Source organism: Sturnira hondurensis, unplaced genomic scaffold, assembly GCF_014824575.4.
Source record: "Sturnira hondurensis isolate 20B ecotype Veracruz unplaced genomic scaffold, ASM1482457v3 Scaffold0000022, whole genome shotgun sequence".
NCBI classification, from domain to species: domain Eukaryota; kingdom Metazoa; phylum Chordata; class Mammalia; order Chiroptera; family Phyllostomidae; genus Sturnira; species Sturnira hondurensis.
The window spans coordinates 2594702-2622118 of record NW_028072653.1 but is presented as its reverse complement, the minus strand read 5'-3'; the positions used below and the strand labels follow the sequence as shown (position 1 = coordinate 2622118).

Here is a 27417-nt window from a genome sequence, read left to right as displayed (position 1 = left end):
TTTAAACTTGATCTCTTCACACTTGTTGTATTGAAGTCATGTGTCTGAGAAATAATTAGAGAATACTTATTTTGGGCTACAATTTATGGTATTATCTGAGAACTAGCTCGGCTTACACTCTCTTGTAGTTTCCTGAATACTGAAGAATGTGAGAAGCAAATAGTTTCTAAATCTCCTTTTGGTGTTTCAGACTGAGCTAGGTTATGTAAGAAATAACAAAACCTATAAAATGTGATTTTGTTTTCTTTACCAGTAATATCCATGCATTTATGTGTTCAAATGTTTTCACTGTCCGGTATAGGTCAAGCACTCTCCTGAGCACTGGAGATAATCAGTTTAAAAACTGTTTTTTTTTACCCTTGAGAAGATTAAATTCTACAGGAAGAAGCATACAATAAACTAATAAATATATTATGCAGGAAGCGGTAATATGTGCTAGGAAGATGATAAGGTAATGTAGAGAAACAGAGAGTATTATGGGAAAGGCTGGCCATGCACAGCTTTTCCAAAAAGGGAAGATGCAAACAGAGACCTAACAAAAGTTAGGAATTGAGCCCTGAGTATATTCCAGAAAGACCATCCCTCGGGAAAAAAACAGAGTGAGTGCAAAGGCCCTAGAGAAGCCAGTTAGAAGGTCTGTGCTGATGGCCCAGAGACGAGATTTGACAGCTTGGACAAGGTGTAGTTGGTGAGAAAGGAATGGATCTTGGGTGTGTTGAAAAGGAAATACTCGTAGTGTATGCTGACGGTTCAGGGGGTAACCTGACAGAAATGAAGGGGCAAGAATGACTTCGCAACTGAAAGAATAAAGGTTTCCTTTCCTGCTATAAGGACCTGTATGTGAGGAATGGATTTATTTTAGACATGAAAATTTCCATTTCGAAGATGTCAAGTTTGAGGTGCCCCTAAACATGCAAGTCTAGATGAAACGTCAGGAGAAGGGTTGGACTCAGCAGATAAGACTGAGCTAGAGATGGCAACATGCAAAGGGAGACAAAAGAACGAACTCAAGTGAGTGGAACAGTGTGAATAACTATGGCTGTTCAGAGAATGAAGGCATTGATCTGACCTGGAGAATCCAGAAACTGCTTAATGAGGAGATGGGCTGTGGTGGAGGAGGAGCTGTGGGGTAAATGTGGTTTGAAGCTGCCAAGCCCTAGCGTGCACAGAAGCAGAAGCTGGAGGTAAGGGTTAACAGCTGAGAAAGAGTCAGAAGACTTGAGTCTTCCGTCTTCTCCCATCTTTCAAGACAGTCCTGAGTATTCCTGACACATAGGAATCCATTCCAAAGGTGGTCTGTTGTTGAGAGAGAGAGACAGAGAATGAGAGAGAGAAAGATCTTGGAGCATGAAAGTAGAAAAGCTTAGTACAAAAAGGCTGATAAAAATATATTCCATCCATGGAACAATGGGCAGGGTGAATTTTTCAATGAGCTTCTCAAAAAACCATGAAAAGAACAAAAAAAGAGAAATGCATTGTCTATTCGAAGTGCCTCTGAAAGTCACAGAATCAGTGGGGATCTGTGGGGGCTCAGCCCAGAAAGGCAGGACATGCGTGTCTGTGACTGATAGCGCTCTTGTGCATGAATTGAAAAGGGACCCTTACTGGGTCTTTTTTAATGATTATTTCCCCATAGATACTGTACCTGGCTGTGCAAGGGATGTCTTTTTGGAACACACGTTTGTGTTAGAATTTTCAAGAAGGTGAAAGAACATAGGCATCCATCAGAGAATAGCTAGTGTGTGTGTTTAGAATGTTGATGACCCCAGCTTCACGGTTTTGACTTTCACTATAAATAAGAGTTCTGCATTAGTGCTTTCTTCCTAAACGTGCTAGGAGCTGCTCCTTCCCTGAGTGGGGGGACCTGTTGCAGTGATTTGGGGGCAGCAGAGCTTAAGTGCAGTCCTCATGGCAGAGTGGGGGGATCAGCTCCGTTTCCACGTGGCCCAGGCCCAGGTCCCCACTCACCCGTTTTCATAGCTTGTCCATTCATTGTCTCATCTGTAAAAATGAGATCGCAACACCCAGCTAGCATGGATGTGGGTTTTAAATGAGCAAATGAAGCGTGCAAAAGGTTAGGACACTCTCTGGAACAGAGTACACATTCAATAAATATGAAGTATTTTTATTATTATGAGTATTGCCTAAATGATGTTGACAGGAGGAAGGAGGGTGCATGAATGCTTTCCCTAAGAAGCCCATGCAAAGAGGGAGCCATGAAGATTGTTGTACTTTAATGGATGTGAAGTCATTCTGACTCGTGGCTCACATGTAAATGAGTATGCTTCCCAGACGTAAGGATTATTTTTAGAGATGACCCAAAATAGGGGCAACAGTCTCAAATACCTGTGGCAGTGAGGCAGGAAAAGCACGTGAGCGAGGCTGATGCGCAGGCAGTGAAAGGCAGCGGGGACTGTGCAGAACTACACGAGCCCGTTGCCCTTCCTCCGAAGGTGGGCCTGCAGCACCCGCCTCTCAGGGCGCTGGCCACACGGGACCAGCCCGGTCAGGAGTGCAGGCCCAAAGAGACCACGCTCTCTGAGCATTCTAGGACTCGCAAGTTCAGTTCTGTGAAATTAAGACACGAAATGTGTGGTGGCTAATGTAAACAATTTTTTAAACACTAGAAGTGGTTCGAAACAACACATCCGCCCGCGGGTCCAATTCGATCTGTTTGTCACCTCTGGGGAAAATGGCAATAAGTGAAATTCAACAGACAAGAAATAATTTAATTAATTAACTAATGGTGGAATTCCTGTCACTGTAACACAATCCTGTGCATTTTTATGACTCTCCTTTGGGTCAGTGAACAGGACTTTTGGGGCCTCTTCCCATTCGTAGGTCCTCGGCACCCGACGTATAAAGTCTCTCTCCTTCAGTATTGCATTGAACACCTGTTGTCCCTGACAAGCGGCTCTGGAAGAAACTCCGCTGCAAAGGCAGGTTGTGGTTCTGTCTCTCACCATCCCATCCACGCCTCCTTTTGAAAGAAGTTCAGAACAGTGGGCTTTTGAAATGTCTAGTCCACAGGGTGCTTTAAAGACTATAGTGAGAAATTAGTCTGTGCCTTATTGTATCTTTAGTTGCATAATTCAGAAATTTAAAAATGGCTCAAGATAGGTAGGTAGGGAGGTAGATATACGCATTGAATAGATACTGTTATTACTAGACAATTCTTTGCATATGATATAAATGTATATTAAATGAGTGGTCCTTATTTTTACCTTGTCCTCAGATTTCGAGGTCATCCTAAAAGTGTACTTTCAAGAAAGTTGCTGCCTAGACCGTAGCTAAGAAACAAGGAATTGTTGACTATCCACTCTTTTATATTCTGAGCATCGATTCTTATCAGAGTGGGGGATGGAGACAAGAATATGGCTTAACACATCCTTGGTACCCAATCTGACCAGCTGTCGGAGCTAAAAGGAGAAAGAAGTGGGAAAGAGTGTAGGAATACCAACCTCAGAACTCTTAAGTAATAACCACATAGTGTTCCATGATATTTCTAAAAGAAGACCAGGAACATTATTTTATGTGCACTCAAGAAAATTCATAGCAAAATAGAGGCTGACTTTCTGGAAGGGTGAAATTTGGTGTCCGTGTCTCTTCCACCAACCGGGTCATCAAGGGGGTATCTTCAATACCCAACCATGTGGCTGCTCTTCCAGGTGAGACTTTCCAGTGTGTCACAGAGGTGACTGCTGCCTCTTGAACCTCAGTTTTATTGCCACCTCCTTGGAAGAAGGTTCTTAAAGTGTTTACACTACTAAGTCTTTTCTTTACAAGTAACAGAAGATTGAATTCCTTCACTCAAACACTCTGAGTACCTGGTCTTACCGAAACACCAAACTGAATTCAGGAGAAGACAGGAGAGCAGTTCTTTTGTTTGTTTGTTTTGTTTTTTTGGATGATCCACAGCCAATGGGAAGCTACAGAACACAGTTCCTCTAGGCAAAATGACAGATTTACAGAGTTTGGCTGCAAAGTCCCTGGCACATTTTGGCAAATGGAGATAGTATATCTGTTCACATTCCTCTTTCTACATAGGCCATCCCAAGTCATGTATGCTGCTGGAATTATTTTTAACTCTGCTTCCACACAAGCCAGAACCCTCAAAATGGGAGCTAAATTCAAACTCACCAGCATTGGAATTGATAGATTGAGCTAAACCTACTACTGCTTAACAAAAGGATAAGAGACCAAACAATACCTCTCTAACTCACTTAATTTCTCCTTTACAGTAAACTGCTCAGTTCTTTTCTCTGGGTAGCCTGGTAATTATTTCCTCTGCCTTTTTCAAAAAGAGCTTCTTGAAAAGACTATATCCCAGTGCAACACACTACCGAGCAAGTCCCCTTGCTCTTTTCTCTTTAAGAATCAGTCCTTTGATTGTAGCCCCACTGCAGACTTCGTTATACTGAGCTTTAGCCATATCATTGATTTGGTAGATGAAAACTTAGCAGAAGATTCTTGACAGGAGGTGGTCCACAGATTGGAAGGAGGAGAGTAGAGAGCAGAAGCTGTGTAAATTGCTATAAAAGAAAAGCTTTGCCAAGGCCAGTCAGAGAAACTTCTTTGGTAACACTAGCTACCTTTCTCAAGTTAGATGCACTGTAGGAAGGCAATCTTTTAATATTAAACTCTGAAGAAAAGCAAATAAGAACACAAACACACTGAAGAGTATTTTTAAGGTTTCAGATCAATATTAACATGGTGGAATCCTAGGTATTGGAGAAGACATCAAACTTATAGTGAAAATCCTGTGTGTACCTTGGCAGATCCATTCCCAAAGGCAAAAAGAAACTCATCCCCCCACCACCACCTATATTAGCTGTCTATTTTTTTCAGTTTTATTGGAACATAATTGATATGAAACATCATATTAGTTTAAGGTGTACAACATAATGATTTGGTATTTGTGTATACTGCAAGATGATTACCATATAAGTTTGGTTAACACCCATCAATCATCTCTCATAGTCCATTTTTCTCTTGCAATGAAAACTTTTCATATCTACTCCCTGAGTAAACTTTCAAATAAATGAGACAATATTATTGACTGTAGTCAGCATGTTATACATTACGTCCCTAGAACTTCTTCATCTTATAAGTGGAAATTTGTACCTTTCAGCTGTCTTACCCATTCCCCCGGCCACCTACTACCCACCTATAGCAACCACCACTCTGGTCTCTGTTTCTATGAGTTCAGTTTCTTTTTCAGATTTCTCCTATAAGCGGGATCATGCAGTGTTTGCCTTCCTCTGTCTGACTTACTCCACTTAGCATAATGTCTATCAAGGTCCATCCCTATTGTTACAAATAACTACTTTCTATGGCTGAATCATATTTCGTTGTATATCTATCACATCTTTATCCATTCATTCACTGATGGACACTCAGGTTGTTTCTGTATCTTGACTATTGTAAATCATGTTATAATGAGCATAGGGGTGCGGTTAGCTCTTTGAGATGGGGATTTGGAAATATACCCAGAAGTAGAGTTGCTAGACCATATATGGTCATTCTGTTTTTAATTTTTTTGTGGCACCTCCCTACTGTTTTCTGGAGTGGCTGATCCACTTTACATGTGTACCAACAGTGTACAAGGGTTTCCTTTTCACCCCATCCTTGCCAACACTTGTTAACTCTTGTCTTCATAAGAGATTTGAAGGCAGGCATCCCTGGGGTTGGAAGTTGCCAGACGTAGACCATCAAGTCCAGGGGGACCACAGATATTACTTAGTTGTCATCATAGAATTGGGTTGATTTCTAGCTTCTAAGAAACAAGATTTGAGGACACTGATTCTGTCATAAAAATACAAGTTACTATGTAGGACCGTACATTATACTTTCCAACACACTACTAAATGTGAAAACTTTACCTCAAGCAAAGGTGGAAGAGAGAGCAGTCTGTCAGTCCAGAAATTCGGAAGATGTTAACTAAAATTGTACCTAGTCCCTCACAGGTTCCATAAGTCCTCCCTCGAAATGGCTCCTAGCTTCCCCCTCATCCACCCCACGGGTACTTCTCTAGTCTAAGCCTTCATCACATCCCCCTAGGAACGTCATAGCTTCTTAGGCAGGCACTGAACGATGGAATGCCTCCCATCTGAAAAGAAAAAACAGCAAGGACACGTGAGCTGTATAAACCGGTCAGTCAGATCACATGGGAAGAGGACACAGCTTATGTAGCAGGCGGCCTGTACTCAACTCCAGAGCACCCTTGCCAGGCAGTTCTGTTTGGCTTTGCCTTTTCCGAGAGGAATTAGCAACCTCCCTCATTTTAAGTGTTAGCAAGAAGTAATGTCTGTAGGTCAGGCCAGACCTGTCGGTCCGTGGGGGGCAGCTCCTGACCCTACAGCCCCCTGCTTTTAGGCTTTTCTCTTCAGTTATAACCTCTCAAACATTGCCAGCTAAATCTTTCCAAAAGCGGACCTTGCATCCTCTCCTGCTGCTCAAGGACTTAAGATAGTTCCCATGACCTGCAATATCAAACCAGCATTTTTGTGCCAGTACTCAAGACCTAGTTATCCAGTGTTGATTTTAAAATTATTTGGGATTTGTCCAATCAGAGATCGAGACTGTATCAAGGGCTTACCCGTGGATGGGGGCCTGGTCAGTACCGCCTGTGGGATGGCTTTCAGAGCTGGTTATGATACAGGGTTGAGAATGACCTTCATAGGCACAGTCGGTGCAGCTCCTGGTTTAGGCCAGAAAAACTGAACTTATTATAGATTAGGAAGGTTCAAATGCATAGAGAAACGAGAATAGTTAGGAAAGTGACAGTTAACTTTGAGGAATAAAAACAGTTTAGTTACCAGAAATCTCGGTAATAAAAGGGGTTTGGTAGATGACGGTCTAACTGCTTTCCCCACAGTCTGGCAATTGATTCTCTTTAAAGCAACTCATTTCGCTTGCCCTTCGCAAGGTATTGTGGCATGTATGCTTTCTTATTTCATGTGCGTTTTTCTCATGTAATGTTTGCAAGGAGCCTTTTGGATTGGGCTCATTCCCATTTTGTCCATGAGGAGGGGGTATTATCTAAGAGAGAGAATGTGGCTTGTCTGAAGCCACAGTCTGATCAGCAGTGGAGTCTAAGTGAGATATTCGCTTCCCCAATCTTAGTATAGTGAGAATTGGGCTCCCAGTTCTGTAAAGACAGGTGTATGACATCATAGACCTTCGCTGCATTTGCTGTTCTAGCCACTAACTGATGGGACACAGTACAGCCACACGGTGGTCTCTAATCAACCAGTGGCCTGTAATTGACCCTTCAATGTCACCGGAATAGATTTTTCAGCAGGTAATTCCAGAAGAGAGTGTTCGTGCTTTCCGCAATTGTCTTTCCTTAGTTCATAGAGCTCTAATTTTTCTAGATATTATTTTCTCTGTACTTTGTCTTTTAAATATTGTAGGAGGTGGAAATGTGTGTGAAGGAGAGCAGGGGTGTGTATGTGAGAACTGGATCATAAATTAAACAAGATACTTGCGTGAAATGAGGGCACCAAGTTACGGCACAATCTGAGGGACAGCGTAGACTCACCTGTGCAGTTAGATGCTGGGTTCAAGGATCCTTCCTCGGGTCTGCTGTTGGCAGTGAATGGAACCGCGCTGCTGGGGTGCCCAGCGCGAGACGGCCCACAGAGTTTTATTCCAGATGAATCTTGACAGTTTCCCACCAAAATGCCTCCTCATCTTTGGAGGAGACATTTTATGCTGCGAAAATTCTGTTAACTATTTCCTGGTGTTAATGTTTCAAAGCTAAACTTGGTCTTTGGACATATCTGTGATTTCCCCTGCACTCTGAAACCCATAACATTTTCTGACACCCAAAGGGACATTGTGGGGGTGTTTACAAGGTAAGGAAAAGTTAGGCTTGGAAAGTTTAAACAATGCAGCTGAAGAAGACACAAACTATAGTAAATGCACACGTGTAAATGAATTATCGTGCTGTTAGTAGGAGATATAGGGGACTGAATGAGTTACAACAAATAAATGAGAAATTTCGATGTACACATTGGGAAGGATTGGAAAAAGATAATAATTCCTAGTCACTGCTTTTGGAGAGAAAAATAAATGCTACTTCCTGTTTTAGTAGACTCAAAGTATGAAGTTGGTTTTTCTCAATATTTTACTTGAAGTTCAACAGCAAAAATGATACCTACCTGGCACTGAGCTATTGAGACGCACCAGGGCTCAAGTGGATCATTTCCATGTCAATAATCTCGTCTTGACAACAACCCATGGGTTTGAATTCAGCTGTAACATTTTAACATGTTTTTTAAAATCATATACAGAAAATCTCTCTTGTAGTTACAATTTGAAATAGTTTATAAAATGCTAAGTTGTGAGTTAGAGAAAGTCACAGAATGAAGAAGTTAATATGGACTATTACTATCAAGAGATTCCTAAAAGGAACTTGACAGATTAATAAATTAGAAACTATGTATGTTATATCTCACAGATTTTTTTTCTTATCGGTACACTATATCTTAGAGCAATGTCTGAATTTCTAAAGGGGTAGATTTCTCTTCAAACAAAAGTTTGGTAATCTTGATCAACAACAGAATAGTAGATATATAAACAGCTCATCCTGGTAACCATACCCTGATTTTTCAATCAAAAACGGAGCACCATTCATTGCCCCACGTATGTGTCCCTACATCCTTTCAGTGAAGGATTCATTGAGCACTTAGCACATGCTAAGTAGGACAACTGAAGGTTATTCCTTCTTTCAAGGTACCCAGCTGACTGGTATTTAGATAGAAATTTTTCTTTGGTTAAATTAGATCTTTGTTGATTTTGTTCAGATCATGTCAAATGATTGGTTCTAAATTTATAGTCCTTTGTGCACATTTACTTGAATGAGATTCAAGTACCCAAATGTGGAGAACAATCACTTCCCTATTTCATAGCTAAGAGCAGTAGAAGCACAGAAACCCTTAGCTGGTGGGGAGATAATAGATATTCTTTGGTCATTGCTTCATCAGCAACATTCTGCCTCGGGGCTAGCGGTGCCACTCATCCTTTTCATTTTAGATGCAGTTTTGAAAGAGATTCCCTTTTTATGACTGTCATTTCCTTTCGCAATGGTTTATTGTATTCTTTAGAATCTAGGTTACTTTTTATAACAGTTCTCTGGGGAATCAGGCAGAACAAAATGCTCCTGACATAAAAGCGCCAGCTTAGCTGGCTTCACCGAACTCATTCTGAAGGAACTGAGAACTTTTAGTGCCAGCTCAATGGGCACCTGAAGCACCTAATGCCTTCCAGGTGCAGGCGAAAAGCCCACCCAAGCGTAGCATCCCGGAGACAGAAAGAAGAGTCATTCACGAATCCCGCTTTGCAGCAAGAATAAAGATAAGATAGCATTGTAACTCTCGGTAGCTTCATGACACTGCTGTCTCAGAGGCTCGTGTGCATCTTCCTTCCATGAAGTAGTTTATAAGAGAAGCTCCAAAGCGTCCTGTGTGAGAAGACACTTTGGAGGCGGACAGGCAAAGGCTCGAAGTCTGGTCCTGCTGTTTACTGGTTGATGGGAGCAGATATCTTAACCTCTCAGTATCCCTAATTCTCTATCTGAAAAGCTGTGATACTAATACTCTTCCTTTAGGGTTATTTAAGGTGCATAGAATGTCTAGTTATTTACAAATGCCCCTAGGTTATCAATTCGCGGTGGTGGTGGTGGTGCCCGTGTGTAGTGGAGTGTATCTAATGAGGTCGTATGTGGACTCTGAATGATTCGGGCATGAAATGAAGTCCTTCCAAAAATAAGGCCAACACTCATGAAGGAATTACCATAAAATGAAAATATTTTCTAAAAATGACAGGTTCTGTTACCATTTATTCAAGAAGGGAGGGGTTTAATATGGGCTACTGATATTGTCTCCTATGGGTATTGAATCAGGGCCTCAAATATTAATCTGTGAGAAAATACATTTGTTGGCTGCAGCGTTTTTGCACACAGTGGAATGCCTTTGAGAACCAGGCAAAGCTGGGATATGAACCTAGGCTGTCACTTAATTGTGAGTCTGTGGTCCAGAGCTTTGGTTTGTACTTCCTACCAATGCCCCTTAAATGGTTTCCCTTTAATTATTGCTCTGAGCCTCCCAGTCATGTGTCTGAATGTGCCCAACCCCTTCTTCATCCAAAAAAGTATCCAGTTGTGGTAAGACTAGACCTGAGGAAATCTGGGGGTTGGGGGAGGGGGACATTAGATTACGAAAGCATCATCTAATAAAACCCAGACTTTCTTGATTAAAGCATTTTTTTAAAAAAATACTTGTTGAATGGTTCTTCTGGACCACTCACTTGTCACTTTATCCTGCAGGATAAAGATTCTTTTAAATAATATAAAAATTATTCAGTAATTCTAAGTGAATTTGCAAAAATTTTTGCTTATGGGGGAATCATTATAGTGACTGAAATGGTGGATGCTTCTTGTAGATTTACTGCTCAATAACTACCAAACTTGAGAATTGTATTAAAGGAAGGAGCACTTAAAAATACATTGTTTTTTTTCTTTAGTATAAGAACATGAGTGTCTTATCATTGGTCAGGTAAGCAAGATCTAATTTAAACATTGGAGGCAAAGCTGTGGCAAAAATTTTTCTATTTCTTACCTTAAGGTGTTCTGTGAAACTTTTTGATACACAGTAGTATTCGTTGGCTCCTTCCTTGCTTTCTAATATGACAAGTTATTCTAGTCTATGTTGCCCCAAAGTGGGAACGACTTACTTTTCTAAATAGCTGTGGTTCTCTTTAGTAGGGAATGATAAGGGACTACAATCTAGGCGATGGGGGTGTTTGTTGTCGCAGGGTTCATCATTGCTGAGGCATGTTTAATGGAGAGATCTAGGAAATATATATTCTTTTCAAGATAAAATACTCCATTTTTCTTTCTTTCTGTAGTTCTTTCCTACCATAATGAAAATCCCAATTCTCAATGTTTCTGACAGCTTACAAACCAAAATAGGAATAAAAGTGACCTGATCATAAGATTAGGAGATGATTTAAAGCATTTTATAGTGTTTGGCACCTGACAGCTTAACTCAGTAGATCCTGGTTATCATTTATCATCATCGTCATCATCAATAATCTAATAAAGGGGTGTGTGTTCCCCTGCCACCTTATACCCCAGGAGAAGTCATGTGACTTCAGACACTGCACGTGTGTGTGTGTGTGTGTGTACCTGTCTGTCTCCATCTGTGTGTGTGACGCTCCCCAGTTTCTCTGGGCTGCTCTAACAGAACACTATAGTGTTCTATGAACTGTGAATGACAGACATTCATTTCTTGTGGCTCTAGAGGTAGAAGTTCAAGTTGAAGACACCAGCAGACTCAATGTCTGATGAGAGCCCACTTCCTGGTTCACAGATAGCCACCTTCTTGCTGTGTCCCCACAGGGTGGAAGGGGTGGGGGGCTGCCTGGGGTCTCTGATAAGGGCACTAATTCCAGACTGAGGGCCCCACGTTCATGACATGATTAACCTCCCAACATCCAACCTCCAAATACCATCACACTGGGGAACTCAATGTTAATATAAGAACTTGTGAGGACACGGACATTCCATCTGTAGCAAGATAACGGCCTTATGGTCTCAAAGGGTATTTCATTCCAAACCCAGCTAATTTAAAACAATAAAGCAAAATGGAGTCTTACTGAAGTTTACCAGTATTATTATGCAAAGGTCCTAAAATATGCATTATATTGTCAGCACTGCATGCCAGTGATGGAGTGGAAAATGGCATGGGCGAGATGAAATATTGTAGCCTGTCCTTTAAACATTGTCTTTCTGAATTTTGAGTACATATTTTTCCCAATGTATCAAATTTACAAATCTTTAACAGTTTGGACTAGGTATGCCTAGATATGCTAGAAGGAAAAAACACTTAATAGTGCCCTAGATTTTCCTTACTACCCATCAAAATAGAACTGCCACCCATAGATACTTCAGGAGGCAAAACTGTCTCCATGTAATTCTATATTCTAATCAAGACTCTTTGGATACAAAGAAAAAGCCCACTTAAGCAGTGCAATGAAGGACCCTGACAGGTCTACCTTTAACTTCATGACCACGAACTTCAGGTAAGCATTTTTAGTTGGGTCGACACTAGTTAACAGGTAAGCATTTAATGTTACTGGAAGTAATATACTTGCTTGGTCCATTCATTCTTCCTTTCTCCTGAACAACCGCTTCATGCCTTCTCCCCTGCCTTCTTATTTTCTCAGCATCTCCTGCCAGATTCTTACTCTTGGCTAATGACCTTGCTTCCCACCTCACTGAGCAAACTGAATCATCATGAGAGAACTTAGAACATTCCTACCACCACACCCACCCACCTCCCAGTGTCCACACCCACACATCAGCCTTACCCCTGCTGTTCCCATGCTCCCATCTAAATATACCTCCTGCATCCTGCCCACTCAAGGGGATGACTCTGGCAGTTCACCCTCTCTTCCCCACATCACCAGCTTTTAGTCCTTTGTTGGTGACTCCCATCAATAGCACGTGCATGCTCTTATGATTTCTTTCAACTCTAGAGAAATAAACCAGCAAACCCTGCTAGCTACCATAGTACTTCTTTTCCCTCTTGGGGAGCCAAATTCCTTCAGTCACCTCTTCTCTCATTTTATCCTTAAAACCATGCCAGTATGCCTCTCCCTTCCACCATGCCACCAAAGCTGGATTTGTCGTGGTTGACAGTGACCTTCACAATGCTAACAACTCAAGTGGACACTCTTCAGTTCTCAGCTCGTGCCTTGTGTTACAGAAGGATCATTTGATCCTGTTGATTACTCCCTTCTCCTTAGTACATTTTCCTTCTTTGATTGTATTTACTGCACTCTTTCTAGGTTTTCTTCTTATCTTACTTACAAAGTTTTCCCTCTGTCTCCTTTGCAATTTTTTTCTCTTCAATCTGAATTCTTAATACAAGAGTACCCAGGACTCAGCTCTTGGATTTGTTCCTTTGACTAGCTCATCAGTTTCATGGCTTTCAATATCATCAATATGCTGATTATATCCAAATATGTATCTCCAAATCCAGACTTCTCTCCCAAACACCAGACTTCATACATTCAATTGTACGTCCTGGACTGAGCTTCTTTACATTCTTGCCAGAATCTGTAATGTGTGAGCCCTCACATCTCATTTAATGTCAACTCCATCCTTCCGTTTATTCAGGGCAGGAACCTTACGATGTAATAGTCTGCTCTCTTTATTTCACTTCCTACATGAAATCCTATTAGCTGAAACTTCAGAATATTTCTAAAATGCCACCACCCTTCACCATCTCCTTTGCTTCCACCATGATGTAAGGTCCCCATTATCTCTTACTTAAATTACTACCAAAGTCTTCCAACAGGTTCTCTTTCTTCACACACTTTACCAGCCCCCATATTGATCATCGTCACGTAGAAGCTAGAATAATTTCCTTAATCTCATGCCAGACCTTGTCATCTTTGCTAAAAGCCCTTAAAGTAGAAGTTTAATTCCAGACAAGAGCCTGCATGATTTCATGACAGACGCCCCCCTCCCTCAGTACCTCTCTGACCTCCTCTCCTGTTCCTTCACCTTGTTTATTCTGTTCCATCCACGCTGGGTTGCTCATCATCCTTCCAGCCCACCAGTCGCCATCCCAGCTGTGGGCCTTTGCACCATCTCCTTTATCTGCCTGACAGGCAGTTCCACCGACGGGCTCACGACTGAGGTCTCCATCAGTTTTCAGTCTTTGCTCACATGTCCACTTCGCGATAAGGCCTGCAGTGATCTCTCTGCGTAACATGGCAACCTGGAGGCCTTCCCAAGACCTCGCACACTTCTTACCTTGCTCTACATTTTTGTCCGTAGCATATAAGTCATATTACTTTCTAATGCAGCACATAATTCACCTGTTTGTTATGCTTACTGTCCATTGTCTGTTTTTTCCTGCTGGAGAGAATGCATTCACAGTGAGGAGAAGTATTTCTTTAATCTTTTTTTTAAAGCAATGTGCCATAAGTGCTGAGAACCATGCGTGTACATAGTAGGCATTCAATAAATAAGTATAGAATAAAAATGTAAGAAGCAATCTCAGAGACATCCCCCAAAATAACATCCCTAGTTATTTGGGAATAACTAGGGTTCCAGAGGTATCCAAGATTCTTTGGATGCTGGGACCTAAACTGGGCTTTAGGGACAAGAAGGCTTCTTTGTCCATGTCTCTCTCTGCCTCCTTCTGATTTTTTTGCAGGAGCCCTATGGACCGTCTCCCGTAACATTTTTGCACCCTTCTGTCTCCACACATTGACTTCCTCCACTCTTTTACGGCCTGTTACAGTCTCTTCATTCCTCATTCTCCCCTCTCTCTCCAAATCATGGCCTTTTCTTATTCTGCTTTTTAGTTCCAGATTCTTAGGGAAGGGATGTGATTGATCAGGCCTAGAGAGGACATCCAACCGAGTACAATCAGCGGGGGTCGGGGTACAGTCCAGTTTCCCCAGGGGCTGAGGAGAGGAGCAGTTCCCACTGAGGTTGGCTTTAGTGGGGGCAGAGACCCTGAATTTATCCACAGTAGTCATCCTTTTTAATATGCCACATCCCTGGCATAAATTGTGAAGATAGAGGAACCAGATTCAGATCTGATAGAATCTCTTAGTTCAAGGTTACTACTTTAAGAAGACTTTAAGTTATGCTGGTGGTTCTCTATTACAACAAATCTTAAATCATGACATCAAGTTACCCTCTTCAATGATCCTATTTGCTTAAATTTGAATGTTTGCAAATTTTAAAAATCTAGCAAAACATCAGTTTTCCTTTGCCTTCATCTGATTCTATTTGTGAGTGTGTGTGTGTGTGTTTGGCTCTAAACTCTGTTTTAAATTTAAATTCTGTTTTCAAATTTCACTTATCTCATCTTTGCTCCTTTTATTTTAAAACCGTGTATTCATCACGGTGCCTTGTTTTGTTGGCGAAGCTAGAGGATGACAACAAAATAAGGAATGAGAACCAAAGGAGTATGTCAATAGGTTAATAACAGAAGTCCATTTTTTGAGTAAGACACTTTTGTGATATAAACAAGACACTTTATAAAAGTATCACATCTGCATAAAGCGTGATGAGCCAAGAGGACCTATTCCTTTGTAGTATGAATACTAAATAAACCTCCAAACACTGTGGCACTTAATACACAATGGCAACGCTCCCATCTAAATAAAAAACTGTCAGCTGTTTCCCCATCTGTGAATTTATATAGCCTCGTACTTTGCTGTGGCTTTCGTCCAGTACTTCTTTTTAAAAGTCAGTTGTTAATCTGACAGTTTAACAGAGATACCTACTAATGATACTTTTGGTTTATTTAGAACACCTGGAGGTAATAAGGCCAATGTTATCTCTTATATCAGCAATTTTCAATCATTTTCATCTCATGTCACACATAAACTAATCGCTACAATTCTGTAGCACACCAAAAAAATATATGTTTTGCCAACAATAAAGGAAATAGCTGTAGTTTTGATTCATCCACACCGGACGGCTATTGTTGTGTGTTGGGTGTTGTAAATTTTTTTTTTTATTTGACAACCTAAAGGAAAAGAGGGCAGTGCCCCTGGCTAAACAGTCAGGTACTGGCTGTTCTAAAAATTCTCACAACACACCAGTGTGCTGCAGCATACTGGTTGAAAACACTGTCTTACATAGATGTTAATCAGCAGGATTTACTTATTCATTCAAAACCTTGTATTTAGCATTTGTCACGTACCAAGCAACGTCAAGGATGTTTTACAGATCCTGGTGAGCTGCATAGATACCATCCCACTTTCCGGCGCTATAGAAATTGACACCTAGTGCGCAGAGAACAGCAATGGAATAAACAAATAGAGACGCCAATTTCTGAGTGGTCGACTATAAAGAAAAGTAAGGTAAAAATGAAGAGAGCAGCTGTCGTGGGGAACCAGGACAACAGCACAGTTGTAAGAAAGGGGGGCCAGGCTTCACAAGGAGGTCACTGAAACCGCAACCTGACCGGGGAGGAAGAGGCGCCCGTGTTGGGTGTATACGTGAAAGGGAGCGCGGGGCAAGTTGGGAAGGCCTCAAGACAGAAATGACCTGCTGTTCCTATAAAGAGCAAATCAAAAGCCAGTACAGGTTGGCCGGAAGGTGCAGGCAGGCCCTGAGTTGGATCATGTGAAGAGGCTGGTTTGTTTTAGGATAAGGCAAAATGAGAAGCCACTGGAAGACGTTGACCAGAGTCTAGACCATTGGGAAACCAGCTCTGCAGGCACAAGGTGGTCCTGCTCCAGGAGATGAGTGGTGAGGGGTGGAGAGTAGAGCCCCCCCGAACGTGCTGGAGTTTTATTTCAGACATATGGAAGTGGCCAATTTGGACCAAAGTACTTTAGGCCACAGGAGAGGTCCATTATCTCAGATGTAGACTCCAAGATGACATAGTCCCATAGTCCCCAGGATATGTCCTCTAGAACATTCTTGAATTTTTAGAGGACTTTTTTAAACCCTAGAGCATATTCTTTCCATGCATGAATGTGTGAACATATATCAGAATCAGCTGGTACATGTATTAATGTACCCACACAGTTAGACCTCCTGTAGGTAGGGCTCACGAATAGGCATATTTAACGGGTCGTTGGGTAAATGGTTGGCTCACTAGAATTCGAGGATACTGCTAAGGTGAATCACTCTTTAAGTCATAGGGCTGTTATATTAAATGCCAATCTGCTGTGTTGGTAATATTAGATCATTATTTTTCCCTTGTCTGCGTAGAAACCATTTGTAATGTAGAACCATAGTTCTATAAGATAATGTGGTTTGGGAACTGCCCTTGAATTGGAAAATCAATTGAGTTTTGTTCCAGTCAGAAAATGACCCTATTATCTGCAATTGCCTAATCCTTGGGGACTAAGGAAATAAGTTTTAGTAAGTACTAAACAAGGTTTTTTGTTTTGCTTTATTAAATCTTTGTGGATGGTGTGCTTTAATGTTGGCTGTTGAAGAATATTTAAGGTACTAATATCCAAGCTACTAATATGAAAGTCAATTTGGATTGGTAGGATCAGCATAAGTCACCGAGTACATTTGGACTTATCTGCTGTCAAGTCAAAGGCGCGGTCTTAGTTGTTTTTAGGCATTGGGGCCCCTTGTCTTGGACAGTGTGGGTTGGAAATATTCGGTGTGCACATGCAAGAGCTACAACTCAGGAGGCCAGAAGCAGCTTGCAAAAATCACCTAAGCACCCTGCCGCATATTGAAAATGACGTTCGCTTTTGGTATCTATTGGTTTGGAATCGCTGACGTAATTATCTCTCGGTTAGAATAACAGCAGCTCGCGTGCCTCGTTTCCCTGGGCCTTTCTCCTGCTGTTTGCATAGGCCCGTAAGCTCACCAAACACAGTGTTGGTCATCCAAGCAATCTGACTGATATCTGCCACCTTTTCCACTCCAAGCCATGGTCACAGATTTAGGAATGCATGCCCTTTGTTTAAATAAGAACTCACAACTGAGTACAGCAAGTCCTCACTGAACGTCATTGATAGGTCCTATAATTTTAAGCAAAATGACTTATATGGAAATCAGTTTTATCATTGGCTAGTCGATCTAAACAAGAGTTAAGTTCCCAGGGCATCCAACAACCTTATGACAAAATATCATCAAATGAAACAATGTTATTCATTGCTTGAAGACCTGCTGTATAGGGAGATAGATTTCTTACCAGATAATTTCATTTATTGAATGCTAATAGAGGATATTATGTAAGCAGAGATGAAGGGGGCTTATATCTGGAGCTTAAGAGCAGTATGGAAGATTTTCTTATTAGTCAAGACACATGCTAACAGTCCGTGTCACAGGCCAGCCATGGTTAAAGGCCAAAAATTCCTCCGCAAGAGCACTCAGCCGACATCCCTAAACCTATGCATCCTCAGTCGACCCCCGTCACAACGGGGAGGCATGAAAAAATGGGCTAAGAGGGAGAAGCCCCGACCACTTCTAACACTGGTAGACAGGGCCATCCCCTCCTTCGCCACCTCAAATTAGAAAGCAGATGGGTTTGATAGCACTTTAGTACACAGCTGTGCATACCCCTAGGCCATCCAACTGGCCTTGGTAATTTAAACATCTTCTATTATCACCCTTGAGTTAACAAACGCTTCCCTGGGACCATATCCCCTTGTCACCAGGGAGCTGTAGGTATCAGCTGCCTCTGGAGGCAACTGTGGCAGATTGGTTTCCAAAAATCTATCAGCCCTGAGAAAGGCATTACCCAAGGGCCATGGCCACTCATAAGATACATTTGCTCGCCTAAGAATGACAATATACGTTAAAAGTCAGCAACAGCAGGAAGTTTCTTTCAGCACAGGGGCCTTTACTTCAACATGGTAGCTCTTTTCACAGACTGGTCCCAGTGCCACTGCCTTCCTGCTAGTGACTGCAAGGCTGGTGCCTGGGAATTCCACACCCCATGATGCAGAGGATGCCCGGGGTTACAGTTCTACCACCTCGCAGTTCGACGAATCGTGTCTGGGCATCACTGCACTCCTAAGAGGGGTCCCTGGTGGGCCACAGGCAAAGGGTGACCATGCGACAGTTCAACCAGGCAGGCTTGTGGTGTGAGCGCCACACTTAGTCCTAAGACCTGCATGAAGGAGGAGAAGGGTCACGGAGAAGTCCCAGACCTGGTTCTTCTCCCTCCAGGGTAGTCTGTTGGCTGAAACCCACCCATCTACAGATCTTCTCATGCAAAACTGGCGGTGAGAACTAGTAGCAGAAATGAACGCAAAGTGCACTGGAAACATCAGGAAGGGAAACAGGAAGGGTCCCAGTGGAGTGGGGAGGGCCAGGGATGAGACAGCGTATTGGGGAAGATGACAGTGGGAATGGGCACCTAAGGTTTGCAGGCATCTGATCGGAGAGAAAAATATCTCAGGTCATTGAAACAGCTTGAGCTGAGGCCTGGAGGTCAAAGGTTCCTGGAGTGCGTGGGAGCTTTGGAGGAGGAGGAAATGGGACCGAAGATGTGGCCGCAAGGGGGATAGATGCGGGGCTTTCATGCCTCTCTGAAGGATTTGCATTTCTTCTGAGCCTGTGCGAAGGCCATCAAGAAGTTCTCCATATTTTCGTTTCTCATTCTGTGTTTCTGTTTGTTTTTTAGGCCAAGAAATGGAAGCAGCAACGCATTTTTAGAATAAGTAATAATAGCAGCATGGATAGCATAGGTTAGGTTAGCATAGGACTCTTGACTAGTCCGTTGAGGAATATAAATAAAAGATGCAGAGATTGAATGCTGGAGTGGAATATCGTTAGTCCTAATGAGGCAAAGTATTCACAGAAAAGTGCCATGAAGACAAATTTACCAAAAACCTTTAGACCCCATTTCTCTATTCTCTGCTATCACTGCCTTATTCATGATCACAGGTCATAGATTGTTAAAGAAAACCAGCATCAGAAATATGACATGTTGTCCCTTGTAAGGAAGCAGAACTGGGAGAAGATATTTTGATTTGGGAACTGACAACACCTTTGTTCAGAGAAGCATTGTTTTTCTCTGGCTCAGACTTGGTACCAGACATTCCTCGCCTGACTCCCAGGCCAGGATGTATTGACTTTTGCTCTGAGAATCATTTGCTTCCTATGGGTGGTCCACGGGCCAACAGCATCCTCACCACCTGGGAGTTTATTAGTTTGTGCAGAATGTCAGCCTCCACCTGCTTAATCAGAGCTTGCATTTTAAAAAGATTACTTTATACACATTAAATTTGACGAATGCCAATCTCTCCCTGAAGCCAAAAGTTCTCTGCCTCTTCTCTATGACTTCAGGCTCAGGGCTCAGGCAAGTGGGAAAAGCCTCATTAGGGGGCAGGGAGAATTCCTGGTAACCTAACCCAATCTAGTTTGTAGGGTTCTAGATAGAGACATGTAAAGAGTTTAAGGCAGTGTCTGACACCTGAGGGCTTTTTACTGGCAGCTGTGATTATTATTGTTGTTTAGCAATTTTTGTTTAGGATTATTTTGAATTGGTTTATCTTACTTGGACCACCGACTTAATTGCTTCATCTCTCCAAACACAAGAGCGCGAGCTTAAGGAATGTCCTGTAGCTGAACCTGCAGACGCAGCCTCCAGACCACCCTGCTTCCGTACAAGGACAGCAAACGCAAAGATCTGCATTGAAATTCAAATTAAGAAATGATCTTGAAAGCACAAAATCTGGCATTCTACTTGAGTGTGATTGATTTCCTATGCCCTTACATCATAAGATTTGAATTTGAAAATAGTAATAACACAAAAAATAGCTCGTCTTTGATGCTGGGCAAACACTGGGCCATTACTTGATGGTGTCCTTCCTTCCTGAGATGTGACTAGATAATCATCTGACTTACCCTAGGTCGATTATTCTGAGCTGCTCGAGGTCTAAAAATGATTGGACAGCACAAAAATCGTGTCTAGCAGTCCATCTGAAACACAGAGTGAAGAATAAGATGCAATTAAGGAGCCAGGGCAATCACTCAGAGTGCCTGGAACATTTTCATTGCTGAATTCAAGAGTTGTGGCTCACAAGCGTGTGTGTCTCTTTCTCTTTTGCAAACTCCTTGCAACTTTATTTTTTTTAATAATTTCTTTTTCTAATTTATTTGTTTATCTCTAGAGGGGAAGGGAAGGAGAGAGGGAGAGAAATATCAATGTGTGGTTGCCTCTCATGTGTCCCCCACTGGGAACTGGCCCGCAACCTAGGCATGTGCCCTGACCAGCAATCGAACCACGATCGCGTGGTTCCCAGGCCCGCGCCCAATCCACTGAGCCACACCAGCCAGGGCTCCTTGCAACTTTAGTTGACCATTGACTGTACTCAGTCTGGCACGTTTGCCCAGCACCCAGGCGTCTGCCTGAGGTGGAGTGCACTCTGATGGTGGCTGATAGACTTCTGAGTGGTCACCGACTCTCGTGAAAACACTTGTCTTCTTCCATTCAGTTGTGCGCTTTCCTGAAATGTCTGTCTGCCCTGCTCCCTTAAAAGACAATTTTAGCTGTTATTTGCAAATGTTTTGTTCTCTCCTCAAAACTTTTTTAAGAGCAAAACAATGTTTAATCCACCAAAGAAGCAAGATGTATTTCTGAGGAACAATGAGTCTCCTCAAAGGCTTCCCTGGCTTTTCAGAGAACATTAACTAAATCACCCGGAGTTATGTGTGAATAACTCCGGCATTTAATGAAATACACCTGGGTAGTCTTTTTTAAAAGATTTTATTTATTTATTTTTAGAGACGGGAAGGGAGGGAGAAAGAGAGGGAGAGAAACATCGATGTGTGAGACAGACTTCGATCAGTTGCCTCTCATACGCACCCTGACCTTGGACCAAACCTGCAACTTGGATATGTGCCCTTGGACATGTGCCCTGATGAGAAAAGGAACTGGCGACCTTTCGCTTTGCAGAGCGATGCCCAACCAACTGAGCCTCACTGGTCAGGGCTGGGTGGGTGTTTTTTATATCCTAAGAGAATGTATCTGGCCAAATGGGTTTGAAAAATTCCAGGGGTGAGTAAAAGTAAACAGATTCTTTATGGCGGGATTTCCTAAATTTTGTTAAGTGTTTATATATAACATTGTAACTATAAGAGGGGCCAAAATGTGCAGTCATTCCTAGTACATGGACTATGAGAAGCCTTTTCCATGAGCCTATCTCACTGGTTTAGTGTTTCCCAGAACATAAATTAAGTTTTACAAGTAGTAACTTAAAACTAACAAAGTAACCACATAAAATTTAAAATGCTAATAGAGCAGTAATATGCCGAGTTTACAAAGAGGTATTCCATTGAAAAACATTCTTCATTTGCTGTGATAAACATAAATAGGGCAGATAATTTGAGATAAGATAGTTCCTAATATTCTGAGTCCATCTATGACTAATGTGAATTATTCCAGTTACACTAGCCCAGAATTGTCAGTTGTCACCAGTTGGTTGTGACGACTGAGAATTAACAAGCTAAAACAACTACTGTGTTACTGTATACCTGTTGCTATGTTAGATACAATGAGAAATAGAAATAGATAATTGCCCTGTGACATTCAACAGTTCAAACGAGGAACAAAGTTTAAATAAGTAACAAGAAAACAATGTCACTTCAATTTCCCACTTGAAAAGAAAAGGCGTCACTGATTATTTATTCTGAATCTTCTCATTTGCCATCTGTTTAATTTTATGATACTAGCTCATATTATTTATATAGTAAGATCCTTCTGAAATGAAGTACTTACTTAGCAAATAACAAAATAAACATGTAGACTAATATCAAGAGGAAAAAACTTTTTAAAATGCCACGTTATGTAATAAGATAATGTCATCCTTGTGAGAACATGTTCAGTGTGTGAATTTTGTTCAAATGGCATTTTTACTCCTTACATCATATATACTACACGTTCTTACCAGTATTTGAAAGACAGCATGTCCATCATTCATGTCTTATATACATTTAAAAATGTATATATTTACCTGTCCTGATTTGAGGTTACAACATTTTATGCAGTTTTAATTCCTCCAGGTAAATTTTAATAAATTAGTATTTTGGTTTATTCATAGGCCATCTGAATTTATCTGGGTTATATTTTTGGTGATTACAATACAATATAATTTAATGACTCAGCTTCTAGAATCCCATGAATAAAATATAAAAGATGAATTTAATTTGCAAGACATTAATGGGGAGCTCCAGTGCATCTCCTCCTTCTGATAATCTTTCCAAAGAAATCTAATTATTTTTCACTCACTATTTCTATGAAAACTGTAAAAGTCAGGTCATAAATATTTGCATGTGTTTTATTTTTTAACCACTTTGAGAGACTGCTAACGATTCCTTCAGAGAAGGTTCACAGAAAAAGAAAAGAAAAATAGGTCTGCTTTCAGCTAATCGTACACGGTATATGAGTGGGCTTTGAACTTGACCATCATGGCACTATCATGGGTTGTTGGTCTTTCATCTTCAGAAATCAGTGATGCAAAAGCAGGCATTTTCTTTCCATTTGCAACATTCTATACTTGGTTAACTCAAAATGAAGTCAAGAAGATTGGGGTTTTTGAGACCAGCACTAGCCAAGAACTCTATACCCCACATTGCACTATGGTGTCAGATTCCACAATCTTAATCATCCAACTCTCGGTTATATAGATCCTTTGCACTTTTTTGGACTCTATTTCACTTTGTCTGCTTTCATCTTTATTATTTCCTGCCTTTTACTCACTTTGTACTTGGTTTGTTGTTTCTTTTCAAGTTCCTTTAAGTGTAAAGTTACATTGTTTGAGATTTTTCTTGTTTCTTAACATGGGCCTGTAATGTTCTGAATTTCCCTCTTAGAGCTACTTCCTTTGTATTCCATAGATTTGGGTTGTTGTGTTCTCCTTTCCATGTGTTCCAAGGTGTCACTTGGTTTTTTTCTTTGATCTCATTGTTATCCCATTCATTGTTGAGTAATATGTTAATTAGCCTCCGGATCTTTCTGTGTTTTTCGTTTTTTTTCCCTTCTGATTGATTTCTAGTTTTATACCATTATGGTCAGAAAAAATGTTTGATATGAGTTCCATCTTCTTAAATTTAGTGAGACTTGATTTGTGCCCTAACATGTGGCCTATCCTAGAAAACATTCTGTGCACCCTTGAAAAGTATGTATATTCTGCTGCTTTGGGGTGAAATGCTTTGAAGATATCAACTAAATCCATTTGACCTACTGTGTGGTTTAAGGCCAATGTCCCCTTGTTGATTTTCTGCCTGGAAGATCCATCCATTGAAACCATAAAATCCCTTTTTACAACTGCTTTACCGTCAGTCTCTCCCTTCATGTCCATCAAGATTTGCTTTACCTGTTTAGGTGCTCCTCTGTTGGGTGCATCCGTGTTTACAAGGGTTATGTCTTCTTGTTGGATCCTTCCCTTTGTCATTCTGCAGTGTCCTCCTTTGCCTCTTACTATGCCATTTAGCCAAAGAAACTCGAAAACACTAATTCGAAAGAATACATATCTAGGTTGATTGTAGGAGCTAATTTCTTTTATTTTGTTATTTTAAATATTTTATCAAAGGTGGGATCTTCATTGACTGAAAAGTTTCGTACCTGAGAGATGTGTGCAAATAACAAGTGAGAGACGGGATTATGTTTGAGATGGAGCTCCGGAGTGGGAGGGGTCCCATGGCTGTGTTAGGAAAGTTGCAGTCGTAGAAAGAGAGCAGTTGTCCCTTGGGACAGATGCCTCAGTTCTAAGGATTAGGTCAAGACTACATAACGAGGAAAGTCCAGGTTCAAGGGCAGTTAGACACTCTTTTCTGAGAATCTGCTTATTACCTGGACTTCCCTTTAAAATCAGTTTGATACGAGGAAAGACAGTGTCTAACAAAACAGGGCTCTAAACGAGGTCAAATTAATAAAAATTCTGGTTGTGTATCATATAATAAAACCCTACAGTTTTGATTATTATATAATTTGTGATGTTTTCAACTAAACAAGGCTTTTTAAAATCATTAGTTATCATCCAAAAGCCTGTAGTTGCAAAACCAAAAATTCAAGTCTCAATAGCTCTTCCAAAAAACCGTGTTTCTACATCTGATAAAAATCGTGGCTCCTAGAAATGAGGACTCCAAATTTCTGATAAAGTTAGGATGTTGCTGAGCTGTGCTGCGGTTGGTATAAATTTTCAAATCGAGGGCATTTCAGTTCTTTGAAAAATAATTTGTTTCTACTGTTTTGGGAAATGACTCTCTCTCTTTGGAGGAAATGTGGCTTATTCAAAATCATAAGAGCTAAGAGTCACAGGTGCCATTCTAGTCCTTATTGTTATGCTAACTAGTCAAATGCCAAAAGGCAAAGAACCTGAGCAGTCTTTTTAATCGGTTCTGATTGCTTTTGACATTGGGGGAGCAATATCTGTCCTATTTCCTAGGCTTGCAAAAATTCAACTGTTGAGATGCTAAAGTTCTTCGAAGAAATAAATGTCATATGCAAAGAATGTATGCTGTTGATGGGTGTGAGTGGGTGGGTTTGTGTAATACGACCACATCCACTAGATGCTGTCGCATGCTCCCCTGGACAGCAAGTACTGTTTGCAATTGAATATGTGTTTATTCATTGCAGTTGTATGTGTGCTTATTGCTTAGGGTATCTGTGCTCGTTCTACTCCTCCCCATGGATTGAAAGTGTCATTATAACAGAGGACGGGTCTTTGCTATACAGAGTCCTATCCCCAGGACCATTGGACTGATGAACATAGTAGGTGCTCAGGAAATAATCACTGAATGAACGGAAGCCTACTGCCTAAATATATTGTGCATTGATAGTGTCCACTCTAAATTTGTACAATATTTATTCCATGAAACTGGTGGAATCAATGTTCTTTTGAGCTTTGTTTTGGAGGAGTTTTTGAAATTCAGATGTGTTACGAAATCCAATTTGGAGATCACGTCGGTGAGGATTAACAAATTGATGACTCACTTCTTAACCATCAGTTCTCTTCTGACCTGAAACCCGAACATGATGTAATTCAAGTATTTTATATTGCAGGGAGAGTTTGGTAGCCTTCAGTGCTATACTGATATCTTAAATGACTTTTCTCTTCTTCCGCCTTCTCGTAAGAGTGTTGTCCAGGGTTATGTAGTAATATGATAATGTTTGAGAAAACGAGATTCATAACCACATAAAGCTAGGTTCAAGTCCCAATTACGCCACTTCCTAGTTGTAAGACTTAATGCAAGCTATTAATTTCTCTAACCCTTTGATGCCTCTTGTGGGCCTCATTATAATTCCCTCCTGAGTTGGTTGTGAGGATTAAATGTGGTGATATGCTTGAGGTACTTACCATGGTACCCAACCTATAATAACAGCCTTTATCTACAGCTATTATCATTCATGTAGTTCATCTTCTAAACTTTATTCTTTCTGTTTTGTTTCTTGTTTGTCTTTTGTTTTGTGTATCTGTCTGTGTGTATATATTTTCTTTTACAGATGGATATACAACTGATGACATTGAGTTTTACTGGCGCGGGGACGACAACGCAGTAACGGGAGTAACGAAGATCGAACTTCCCCAGTTCTCCATCGTGGATTACAAACTTATCACCAAGAAGGTCGTTTTTTCCACAGGTGTGTATGAGGAAAGAGGGGTTAGGGCAAAGGAGTCTCCGTCGCCTTTTGTAAAAAGAGTTCACTCATTCCAGGACAGGGTCCAGGGAAGGATGGCCACTCGAGAAGGCTGAGACCTGCTCAGACCCTCAGTTCCCTGCGCCCACTGCTCACCTGCAGCCCATTGCGTTATTTTCCCGAGGGCACCCCCTACCAAGCTGAGAAGCTGAGCTCTGGGTCTCCCATTTGCCAGAGAAGGGACTGATTGTCAGAGTCAGATACAGAAAGAAATGAAGACCTGGGTCTGGAGTTGTTTGCCCAGTTTTATGCTTCTCACAGATGTGATTTTAATTCTTTCAAATATACTGGGAATAATCAAGTCACAGTTCACTCAGGTCTGACCACAGGGAAGCTTTCTGAGAGGGCGGGGTAGGAGAAGCTCACATTTCCCTCAAAGGGTAGGGTTTCTTTATGTAACAGGACCTCTTGTTTTGGAACTAAAAACCCTTCCAGATCTTAAGATGATCCTGACGCCTTTGCCTGACGCATCCCTACCCTTGCAGTACTGAGGTTCCAGATTGTTAAACTTGGTTTCATCAGCACACATTTTCAATAAGAAAGCCCAGTAGTAATTTGAAGTAGTAATTTGCTACATCATCATTGAGGGGAAAATAATAAGCCCACAGGAATTGTGGGCTTATTTCCTCTTTATGTTTTCTCATTAACGTGAATTCCCCACATAGCAGACATAGCTAATACTACAGCTGGAAATGCTCAGGCACTTCCTGTCCCTGCAAACAACTTCAGACACGAGTTGTATGATTTACTAAGAATGCAGTGCAGCCCCTTGCTTTAAAAAAAAGAACAGTAATAATGGAAACTTTTTCTAAGTGTGGAGTGTTTTAAAACCCTGGAACTCTGTAGATACGACTTCCTACTTCAAATATTCTTACTTTAGTATGAAGACACTTGGTTCAGCCCAAGAAGGCAACACAGGCTTTCTTTCAGTCACTTAGAATTTATTTCCTCACCCCATACACACCCTGTTTATCAGTGTGAATCGTTTATGTTCTAAGACTGCATTCTGTTATAAATAGTTTCTACCATGTGACTCTCAGATCACCACAAAGGACCCAGCTTCAGGAATATGGTTTTTTTTTAGTTAAAGCTCCTACAAATGTTGCTCAGAAATAGTGATTCTCCACCTCTGAGGGGGTCAGGGATCATTTTGAACTTTGATGGATGCTGTGATTTTAGGAAAAAATAATGCATACACATGAAAACCTTCACAAAACTTTTAGGAGTTGCTATATTACTTAAAGTATAGCCTTTG

The 27417-nt window shown here is 41.2% G+C and overlaps 1 protein-coding gene across 1 annotated transcript in view; it reads left to right on the top strand.

Annotated features, from left to right (window-relative positions):
• GABRB2 (gamma-aminobutyric acid type A receptor subunit beta2) overlaps positions 1–27417 on the top strand; it is a 189267-nt gene that overhangs the window by 124303 nt on the left and 37547 nt on the right. Inside the window, exon 7 of the mRNA XM_037034096.1 lies at positions 25968–26105. Within this exon, the coding sequence (XP_036889991.1) occupies positions 25968–26105 (138 nt within the window). The remainder of the gene's footprint in view (positions 1–25967; positions 26106–27417) is intronic.